Here is a 12,174-nt window from a genome sequence, read left to right on the forward strand (position 1 = left end):
GCAACCCACTCCAGTATTCATGCATAGAGGATTCCACAGACAGAGGAGCCTGGCAGGCCACGGTCTATGGGGTCGCAAAGAGCCAGACATGTCTGAATGACTAACACTAATCTAATAGTATTTCTCCCTAGACATCCTCATCTCAGTAAGATGCACCAGTAACCTTTATTTGCTCAGATAAACTTTTCAGTTTTTCTGTGTTAGTCTTTTCATCACTTCATATCCAATCTATCAGTAAATCATGTCAACTGTAGTTATAAAGCATTTCCCAAATTCATTCCCTCAGCCTCATCATTATCTACCACTGGTTTCATGTTTGTATTGACAGGGTAACAGGCAGGAAGGCCAGGGGTCTCCAAACGGAGGAAATAGCCTGCAAGTGTCAGACATTTTTATCTCTCTTAAGCGGCAGGAGGAAACAAACGTGATATTTTTTCCTTCTCTATACAAATTTAAAAGGAGGTTTCTCTTAAAATTCTGTTGCCATAATGACACCTGGTTTCACCTGAAGTTAACCAATGCTTTTTTCTTATGGAAATGTTTCTCTTAAGCTATGCTAATGTACTATGCATTTACCCCAAACTCTGTCTTCAAGTCAGTTCCGCCTTTTGGGCTCCGAACCTACTTGATAAACCAGTATGTTATACTCTAATCTATGTAAATGAAACTATTTGTATGGTGCTCTGCCCTTCTTCAAGATTCAAGTTAATCATTTTATGGACCAAGATAAGCCATTTGGTGTCAAGATTATCCCAAAATACATCCTGTGGGTGAGGGCCTGGTGCCATTCTAAGTTTTGAGACATTCCTTTCTTTCATTAACAGGCTGCTTGTGACTATATAACACCCAGCTGAAGACTAGCAGGGGGGTACTCTTTCTGCCCCCTTCTGATGCCTATGTCAGAAGCTTTCTCTATCTCCTTTATACTTTAATGAAACTTTATTACACAAAAGCTCTGAGCGATCAAGCCTCGTCTCTGGCCCCGGACTGGATTCTTCTCCTCCAGGGGCCAAGAATCCCGGCGTCGTGATTCAACAACAACCTTTCAGTATCTTCCCAATATTCCCCCTGCTTTCATCTATCTCTTATAGTTCTTCACATACTAACTATGGTGATAGTTGTATCTTCCTCCCTCTTTTTTTTTTTCTTTATTTTTTCTGTTTTCTTACCCAGATAAGTGTCTGTATGTGAATGCATCTCAGTCTTATCTTTTTTCTTCTACTTCCCTAGCTTTTTCCTTCTCTTCTAATCCCTTATTATCCCTCATACCTGACATTAAAGAATGTTAACAACCTAAATATAATACACTTGCCTATATTCATGTTTGCTTATTTTACAAATATATATGCAATCTTGGTTTTTTTTTTAATACAAAACCAGATCCTATTTAATACTGTTCTTTCATTTGTGCACCACATTTCTTATACAATAAAACAACTAGATAATAATACCAAATCAGTGGGTACAGATACAGTTTATTTCAATAAATGCAAAATCTACCTTTACTGATATTTCCTCTGTTTCCATTTTTCATAACTATGAACAATTAAGCAATTGTTCATAATGTTGTGTGAAGTATTCTTGAGTATCCCTTTATTCAATGTAGAGAGTCCTAGGAATGCAATGTCTAGGTCAAAAGTTATGCTGCCAAATTGCTTTCCAATAAGACTGTAAAGCATGGGAATGTAATAATTGATCATCTTTTCCCTGACTTACAATAAGATATCTTAATGTTATTCCTTTTGGTAAATTAGTTATTATAGCATTCAATTATATTAATTTCTTTGGCAACATATTAGATATGTGGCTTTGACTCTTAAATTAGCATTTTCTGGCATCTATCCCAATGTTACTTATTAGAATTAAAAAGTAAGTGAATAAAAAGGTAAAATCAAATATCATTATTTGATAAATATATTGGCCAATAGGTGATCTATCATTATTTTTAGAGATAATATAAATTGCTTAATATTCTTCCTAGGGTTAAACCTGGGCTTCCCTGGTGGCTCAGACAGTAAAGAATTCACTTGCAATGCAGGAGACCTGGGTTCGATCCCTTAGTTGGGAAGATCTCCTGGAGGAGGTCATGGCAACCCACTTTAGTATTCTTGCCAAGTGAATCCCATGGACATTAGAACCTGGTCCACAGGGTTGAAAAGAGTCAGACATGACTGAGCGACTAAGCACAGCACAGCACAGGCTTACAACTAAACAAAATTATAAGATTTACCTATCTGCATTTGGATCAATTTACACATTTCCACAATTTCTGGATGTCTACCACATATTTAAGACACAAATCCTGAAGTAGGAAATTAAAATGGTGCTCTGTTCTGTCAGGCCTGACCATTATCAGCTCTAGAGAAGTTGCCAAGTATCAGAAAAATTAAATCTTGACAATACATAGGATCATATTTGGCTTTTCCCCTTTCTTTTAGAGGTAAAATAACCGAGGTTAAGAAAATTGAATCATTACTTGACCATATTCCATAGTTGTTTTAGTTGGACATATCTTAAAGTGATTTCTGTTTAAGCATTAACTATGAAAGTGTCTACCTAAATTTATGTTCAATATATCATTGATTAGTATGTGGCTTTATGTTTTTAACATCTCTGTAATTCAGATATCTTAAAATCAGTGGCTTCTTACAGTTAATTGGTATTATGCCTTATTTATAGTGGAGATAAAAAGAATACATCTTACAATTGATGGGGTATAAGATTTGTTAAAATCTGTATTTGTTTTTAATAGGTCCCACGTTTAAATCCAGCAGATTTAAGATACAGAAACAGGAAAGGGAGCTAGGACTACTTGTAAGTAATAATTAACTGATAATTACTTTAAAAAGTCACTGCTGCTGCTGCTGCTGCTGCTGCTAAGTCGCTTTAGTCGTGTCCGACTCTATCTTCTTTCAAATCATACCGTAATAGTGTCAGCTTCAGATAAAGTCAGTAATGGTTATTCAATACTTATCCCATGATTAGAATATAAAATTTTCTCATACTTAAATAGCATATAGATATTTCTTAAAGATTATCTAGCATAGATTAAGTTCACTAGTAACATAATTTTACTGAAATATGTTAATATCAAACTAATTATAAAACCCCATATGCTTATAGTTCTTATGTAAATACAAAACAGAAATAGAAATCAAATAAAGATACAACTGAAAAAATGTCCAAATTATCAATCTTAATTTAACACAACAGATGATGTTACTTTGCTTAAACCAAATCCTATCTCAAACATGGATATGTTTATGAGACTCTGTGTCAATACTGATCTAAGTATGTCTGATGAGTAGAGTGAATATGAGTACTGTATGTGAAACAGTCCTCTCACCATTTTTCTCCATTTTATGCCATATCTTTGTTCATATAGCATACCATGACATCATTTGATCTCATCTTAGAATAAACAAAACACTTATATGTTAAGTTCCTAGATATTTCATTAGTCCAAAACAATAAAAGCAGTAATATCTGACACCAATGTGATCACAAACATGAATGCAAACAAGAGATATATAATGACAAAATTTAATTACATATACTGTTAGATTATTATAGTAATAAACAGGAAAGTTCTAAATTTCAATTATATGTTCTGTAATCACTAAGATTACATCACAGACACTTTTGAATAGCACTGAAATATACTTTTTTTCTTTTGTTAAAGATGACATAAGAACAGAAACTAGGTTCACAGAAGCTCACGTAAGGTAAGGTAAGGCTGAGTTGTTGGAACCCAGAGGCTGATCTAATTTGTGGATCTTTTATGTTAGCAATGGGAAGTTATCCAGATGGAGTAAAAGCATTCTGCGATTGTAATGACAGAAAGTAGGAAATCCAAGTATGCGAAGGTAGCAGCATATGGTCTCAAACAGCAGTAGGCAAACTGAGGGAAGTTTTACTTCCTCTGGAAAAACTGGACAGAAAGAATCACAACAGGGTTTCAGGATGCAGGGGCCAGCCACTGGTCTGGGACAGAAGGCAGAACTTTGGTTTTACATTTCATGGCAGTAACATTGTTTTGAAATTTTGTGTGAGACAGAAACAGATCAGGAACAATGCTCAGTTGCTGTGCATTTGGACGAAGCAAAAGGAAATGAGGAACAAGAGTGAGGTTAATTATTATAGGCACAGAGCAAAAGGCTCTTGATGTGAATCACAGTGATGGAAAGAGGAAACCACACCTGTAGAAAGGGCAAGTTAAAGTGTTGTTTAGTCTCCCAGTTATTACTCCTTGCGACTCCATGGACTTTAGCCCACCAGGCTCCTCTGTTCATGGGATTTCCTATGCAATAATACTGGAGTGAGTTGCCATTTCCTTCTCTAGGGGATGGATCTTCCTGACCCAGGTGTCTAACCTGTGTCTTCTGCAATGGTAGGTGAATTCCTTACCACTGAGCTATTAAGTGTAGTGTGGCAAAATATGAACTGCAGGTTTTTTTTTTTTTTTTTAAGAATAATGTCAACTACTTAATGTTTAACTTATTAATTGTAATTTTTTCAGCTGGTTAGTGGGTAATTAAACCCAAGGGATCTATAATTATCCCATAAAATATATTTTTAAATTTTACGATTAAAAATATTGATTCTGCAGTTAGATGGCGGACTTAATATAAATTTTCTAAGTCTTTGGAAGGGAAATCTTTATTTTTTTAATTGAGTGGTATTGTTTCATAGAAATGACCAATGTCAGAAATTGTTTGAAATAATGGCAAGAGACCATGTATATCAAAGAGATTGCAGCACAGTAGGATATTTAAAGATACTTATGTACTTACTTCCTTTGGACCACGGTAAAAGGAAAGAAATGGAAAGAGCAAAATGGACGTTCACAATAATTTATCATTGTTTGTTGTGTTGTGTTAGTTGCTCAGTCATGTCTGACTCTTTGCGACCACACGGTCTGCCCATGGAATTCTCCAGGCAAGAAGACTGGAGTGGGTTGCCATGCCCTATTCCAGGGGATCTTCCTGACCCAGGGATCGAACCTGGGTTTCCTGCACTATAGGCAGATTCTTTAACATCTGACCTACCAGCGAAGTCCTTATCATCATTTACTAATTTTAATTTATTGCCACATAAAGGTATGCTTTCTCTCTAAAATGGTGGGGAAGTCCTGATTTCCTTCTTGACTTCTCTGTTCATTTTTAGCAAAATTCAAAGAAAAAAAAAATTCCACATTTTAATAGAAGAATTCCATTATGCTTAGGAATTGTTTATTGTTATTAGAAGCCAGAATACACATGATAGTGGCTTACTTTTCTCTTGAATTTTAAGATTGATGTAGTGCTGAGCTCAACAGCAACAAATAATGAATACCACATAGTGTGATTAGTAGTTTTATTTGAATGACCATTATGGATATGGCTACTCGATTGAAATGAGTATAAATAAAAGGAATTGAATCTGCACTTTCTTCTGAAATATGTCTGCGCAAGCTCAAGGTGAGGTGCAGAATCTTGCTGATTATACTTAGCATCAAGTAATGCTGAGATAAATTACTTCATGTGGAGAGAAAAAAAAAGGATACATTTTATGTAAAGAAACTACATTCCTTTTAACTCTCAGCATCCTCCATGTATTAGCAACAAATCTATGTTATGTTTATCACCAATTATATACAGGTTTAGATTTTGCAGTCAAAAACTACCCCATCACATCCTCAAGCTTGTAAGTGGCAGAGGTAGACTATTATGACAGTAAAGTGAATCTTTTCTGAGATTATTTTACCAAAGTTTATTTTTAGGATATACACATCATCATATACATGAATATATGTCATATGTATGGTATATATTATATATTAACTTTGCCATTAGAAACACAATATGGCATTCCATATAGATGATATTCTGCTCCATGGGGCATCCATGTAATTGTGGTTCCTGAAATGCAAATTGAGCTTCTTGATACAGACAGATCTGAATATTTTGTAAGAAGTATTTTGAGAGAAAAATATTACAAAAAACCTAGCTTAGATTATATGACTTGTATAAACTACCCACTCCAATATTGTTGGGCTTCCCTTGTGGCTCACCTGGGAAAGAATCTACCTGCAATTCAGGAAACCTGGGTTTAATCCCGGGGTTGGGAAGTTCCCCTGGAGGAGGTATCCACTCCGGTATTCTGGCCTGGAGAATTCCAAGGACTGCATAGTCCATGGGGTCCCAAAGAGTCAGATGCGACTGAGTGACTTTCACTTTTCACATACAGGAAAATTACACTATTTGATTCTTTCACTATGGGTATCTTCCATTTCTTTAAGTTTCAGTCAGTAAAAACGAAGATTCTGTCTCCCGTCTAACAACTGCAAGTTTCCAAAACTTAAAAAGACATAATGAAAATAATATAGGTCATGAACTGTTCCCAACGTGATATGTACAGAGAATGCCTGCATCCTCAAAACATATAGTAAAAACAAAAATAATTGTAATCGAAGGAGCCAAAACGTATTTGCTTTGCACGCGGTAGTTGGTGAGGAGATCACTTAAATACTTTTTATAAGATTGCATTCATACTGAATTATAACAAATTATTTAGGGATCTGTTCCACAGAGTATAGAAGTTTTGTAAATTCTTGCTTTCTCTTTCTCCCAGGACTTCCATACTCCCCCAAGTGGATATCTGAGAAATTTAGCCAAGTACATTTAAATAACTGTGACACTTCATAATGAGCTTTGATCAATTCATACTAACTTTTTTCTTTGTTTGAATTGAATTATGGCACATGGAGATTTTCCCTTGGATGAATCTAGCACTCCCTTCTTACACCCCTGGAAGTTATAAATTACTCACATGACTATCGCCTTTCTTACAAATACTCCTTTTCTCTCTCTGCTCTTCCTCTTTCAAAGAGTGAACTCAAACTGGCAGATTCATTTAAGGACCATATTGTGGTTTGCAGAGTCACTGCTATATAAAATCATATATAGGGAACACTCAAAATGGACTGTTTTGAATTCCTGACCTTCAAATAAACAAGATCAACATAGTTTAGATCAAAGTGCAGTATGCTCTGACACAGGAGCATCAGAATGGCTGGAATCTGCTTTAACCAATTAAGCCATTCAAGGCAAGAGGAACACAAAGCCTTCAGTAAATCCATTGAAGGCACCATCTCCTAGCCTCCCACTATTATCGATCTTTTTAAGTGCGGACTAATGAGTCGTATATATACCTGATGGGATGCGCTCACCCTACCACCTACAAGGAGTTAAACTTACACAAAGAGAGAATTGACTAGGTGAGAGTCAGGGTAGGAGGGCACATTCAGACCGACGACTACCTTGGCCCCTTACAAGCCTGCGCGGTGGTTTCTCTTCAGGGAACGCGGCAGAACCCATCCCTACTTGCCTAACGAACCCATTAGTTCCTTTGAGAGAGATTTTCCTTTCAGGTCGCTTCTAGGGCAAAGGCTTTTGTTTGCTACCACTCTGTAGCGGGAAAAGAGCTGTACAGAAATGCAAAGCAAGCTCGTAGCAGCAGCTTCTTTGCGGCAAAGCATCGCTTTCCGTTCTGCTTTGGCAATTTAGGAAGAACCCAGGTTCTCAGGGGACGTGGGTGAGGGGAACTCCGGGTCGAGGAGCACAGAAGCCAAGAATCTTTTCCCTTTTAGCCACTTCACTCGTATCCCTCCCCAGCCCTCAAACTATCAACACAAGATCTCTACAAATGGGTGGTGGTGGTGGTGGTGGGTGGAGGGACATTTTCTTTCTCTTAAGACTCAAAAGGATTCAGTCTCCATCCTAAAAACCACATTAAAAACCAAATAAAATCAAATAAGCCAAACCCAAATGGGTAGCAACTATCGCAAGAGAGAAGCAGCTGCTGGCACCTGACTGGAAACGCGGCAGTTGGAAGCGGTTGGCTTTTCATCCTGAATTATTAATTTATTTATCCCCCTTATCGTCTCCTCCCCCCTTCCCCGACTGCTAGGCAAGAAATGTGTGTCTCCACATTCTCCCCTCCGCCCCCACCTTAGAGGAGTCTCCCACTTCTCGGTCGCGGGCCGCTCTGCCGCCCGCCCGCGGTGCCCGTCGCGTCCCTGGCCCTCAGCCGCCGCGGCGCCGCGCGGGGGGCGGCCCGCTCGCCGCGCGCTCCCACTCGTGCCCGGCCCGGCGCGGCCGTGGGTCCCGGCGGCGGCGGCGGGGGAGTGCGGGGGGGAGGCCGCGGGTGACAGATGTACTCCTCTGACAGCTCTCAGTATCAGCCCAGTGGCTCCCTGCCATTGGCTCAGTGCAATGGACCGGCAACGCCGCTCAATATAATAACACTCATGCCTGCCAGCAGCAGCAACTCCGAGTGCGGGCGCGGAGCGCGGGGGATGCTGCTGCCGCCGCCGCCGCTGCCGCTCGGGCGGCTCCCGCTGCCCGGCTTCGCTCGGCCGCGCGGCCGGCACTAACTCGCGCTGGGCTCCTCTCCGGCTGTCCGGCCCCTCCCAGCCCGGGATCCTCCCGCGGGGCGCATCGCCCTTAGGCGAAATTAGGAGAGCAACAGAGCCTGCTAGGGAGAGCGCGGCGAGCATGCAGAGGCGGAGGAGCCTCGGCGCGCAGGGCAGAAGCGCGTAGTGAGCCTGTCTCCGGAGGGCGTGCGAGAGAGGCGGCGGTTCGCCCTCCCAGCGGGTCCCTCACCCACCCTCCCGGGCCCCGGCGCGCTGCGGCGGCGGGCGCGGGGTGCATGGAAGCGGCGGCTGCGGCGGAGGAGGCGGCGGCTGCCCCATGGAGTGTTACTACATTGTCATCAGCTCCACGCATCTCAGCAACGGACACTTTCGCAACATCAAGGGAGTTTTCCGGGGCCCTCTCAGCAAGAACGGGAACAAAACTCTGGTAATCGCTTCTCTCCTCTCTCTCCTTTTTAAGAGGGCATTTAGAGGATTGAGGTTACTGTGAGGCTTTGGGGTGTCGCTGTTCAGTCTGGTTTACAGTATATTCGTTTCTTTATCTTGTGGGCGTGGGGTGAGAATTTGGTGTAGAAAAAGGCAGGAATCTCAGGGAAGCTGTGATCCAAGGCTTTGGCTTACGCTTCCCCCAACGCTCCGGACTCTCCACCTCATTTGCACCGGTGAAAATTACCACAGTTTCTTCTTATTTGATGCAAATTGTGTTAACAGGACCTCTTTTAAGAAAGAAACGGAAATAACCCTAACCCCAAGTGACCCTATAACCTCCGTCGGCTTAGGAAGCTGAAGGTGAATAAGGATGTGGATGTCTTTATGGAGGCAGAGAGCCATGTGACTGGTGGCCCGGGGCAAGTGGCGGGATTGAGTGATGGTGTCAGGAGTTTGTGTTCAGGCTGTCTCTAGAAGGACTGGCAGCAAACTTCTGTAGTGAGAAGTTGTCAGTACAAAGCTTAACAGAGTGACTACAGAACCCCAGGCCATCAACTTTAAGCTATTGACTCAAAAGAGGTTGTAGATAAGTGTGTGCGGTGAGCATTCTGACACAATCAGAGCCAAAAAGGAAAAACGTGCCAGACAGAGCTCGTGCAGTCCTGGAAGGTTCTCACTGGACCACAGAGCTGCTTTTTTCAGCATTCTAGGATGAAAAGGACTCCTGATTGGTGAGAAATGTGCTGAGCATTAAGATAGTTCAGGGCCACAGCTCTTACTTTTTCCTTTCCCATTCCCTCTTAGCTACAAAACCTCCTTGCAGAACTGATTCGCAAGTCCTCCTATCTCCTGAGAAGTATGCACTTCAATAAATAAGAAAAAGGAAGTATAGGGAAGGCTTATTAGGAGGGAAGACTTATTAGGCTTAGTAAGGCAGAGTAGAGCCAGAGTGAGGTGATAGTATGCAAATATATGCATCACTAAAGTCTGGTTCCTTTAGCAAGCAACACCCCCCACCCCCACTATACAAAGTGATGACTGCTTAGCCCTGAATAAGTAGAAAAGTGTAAGGACAGACTCAATCAGTCCAAAAGTAGAGTATTCTTAACTTGCATTTCTTTATATATCTTAAAATATTCTACATAATTTTTAAAAAATGTGCTGTGCATGTGTTTTCCAAGAATGAAAAGTTCTCTTCTGAAGTTTTAAGTAAATTCTGACATTGATGTGATTTATTTGATTATTTTCTTTTCAACCTTGAAATCTCTTGGATACCTTCGTCTCAGCTCATTTAAGACATAAAGAAACAGAGTTGGTTTATTGCTTTTATTCTTGTCTGGATAAGATTGTTTACTGTTGTTGATCAAAGAAAATACTCTTCTGTGGTCTTCCAGTAGAGTACCGTACAGAGCAATAGGCACAGGCTGAGGGAATGATGGAAAATGTTTTGGCTAGACTCAGAGAACTCAACAATATGTAAAGGTAATTTTTTTAGGGGGGAAACACTTTGTTTTGAAGAAAGTATGCACTGGTTTGTTTTTTAAGTCATGTTTCACTTATAAGAAAAGACAGAGTTATTGAACAAGATCTCATCTCCATAATTATAATAATGGTGTAGGTAATAAAACCAGTAAATAAAGTTCATAGGGGAAAAAAAAAATATTTGCCAAAACTCAACTTGTTAAAATTCCGTAATCTTGATTCTCAAGTCAACTTTGGGCTTCCAACAATGATTGAACTTGATTAGGCTGATATTTGTTGTATGTTTGAAGTTGATTAGTTCTTTATCACTCATGTTGACAAAAGATACGTTAAAGTGTAGACCTGCCTGTTTTCTCTTCAAATTAAGATAGATGTTTAAATGAAGCTATCTAAATTAGAGGAATAAATCTAAATATATGCAAATGTCAGAAGCAACAAATTCCATTAAAAAGGCTTAGAAATAGGCCTATCATGTTTCTCTTATTTATAGTAAAAAAAAATTATGTGAACTTTGTAGCTAATCCTTCAACGTTGTGCTTACAAACTGCCCAAGTTTGTGTTTCCTGTGCAAGAGATTTATACTGACTGAAATGATGTAGATTTTCATATATGGTTCCTCCATAATTGAAAATATTAATTTAAAAAGTAATATATGTCATGTTTGCTTTCTGTGTCTTTTGATGATTTGTTATTGAAGAGAATGAGACTCAAACCTGTTTTTATAATAGAAGAGATTCTAAATATATTCATAAATGAATTTTTAAATTAAATACTTTTCTATACTTATCAAAAACTGTATTCTTTACAGCATGTAAGATGCTATGAGAGCTTATTATAAATTAAAACTTACTGCAAGCTAAAAACAGGAAACTGAACCTGAGACTTATTAGAAATAACAACCTTAATAAGAAACACAAATATTATCTTACAAAATATATATGTTCCACAATTTTCATGTAAGGATTTCTATTGTCATGTCATAGAGTGAAGTTATGAGATCTTTTTTACTTTTTTGCCTATTTGATTTTAACATATTGTGAACTTTACCTTTAAAAACATCATCACATTTTTGCATTTTAAAATTTGTTAGGTTTAAAGAATTTTAATAATATCTCAAGATTTTTTTTCCTATTTCAGGAAAAAAAATTTTTACTTAAAATGTAAAATCCATTTAGGGATTTTTTTTCCCAAAGAAATTCCAATTATTTTCAGCCACTGGAAAGCAAATGGATATTCCAAATATTTTTTAAATTCATATTTTTAAAACATTATTTTATAGTCTTTAAAATTATTGAACTGATTTAAGATAGGCTATAATTGTTGATACAGTGTTCTTTCATGAATTAGAAGTTATCTATAAAGTTACTTACAGAATAAAACTCAATGTTTAATGACATTAATTAATTGCTTTAGTCCTAAATCCAGAATTCATATTCATACTGAGGAGATTATAAAAATGTAGAGACCTTTCCAAAGGTCATATTATGTCACTCACACAATACATTTTTGAGGATAATTAATGACTAAGCCTGTTGTTAACCTTGACCCTATTCCTGAGCCTTTAAATATACTTCTCTTCACAGTTAACTGAAAATACACAAATCTCCATTTTGCAAGGTCTTAGCTTCAAAGACAAAGGTCACTCTACTTGTGATGATTTCTGTTGTAAACAGTATCATATCTGTGATATAGCTTTAATTCCATGGACTAAAAAATTAGCTAATATTTTATTAGTGTTCCAGAATATGTCTAAATAAGTTATGTGGTTTAATAACAGTGAATAAAGTTTAGCATCATGTATTCTCATTGTTTTTACTTAGATTATCTCAAACCACCATTGTGTATGC

The 12,174-nt window shown here is 38.5% G+C and overlaps 1 protein-coding gene across 1 annotated transcript in view; it reads left to right on the plus strand.

The window, feature by feature from the left end:
• ZNF804A (zinc finger protein 804A) overlaps positions 8,137–12,174 on the plus strand; it is a 353,354-nt gene continuing 349,316 nt past the window's right edge. The window contains exon 1 of the mRNA XM_005675882.2: positions 8,137–8,843. Within this exon, the coding sequence (XP_005675939.2) occupies positions 8,733–8,843 (111 nt within the window). The 5' untranslated portion in view covers positions 8,137–8,732. The remainder of the gene's footprint in view (positions 8,844–12,174) is intronic.

This window comes from Capra hircus, chromosome 2 (assembly GCF_001704415.2).
Source record: "Capra hircus breed San Clemente chromosome 2, ASM170441v1, whole genome shotgun sequence".
Taxonomy (NCBI): Eukaryota; Metazoa; Chordata; class Mammalia; order Artiodactyla; family Bovidae; genus Capra; species Capra hircus.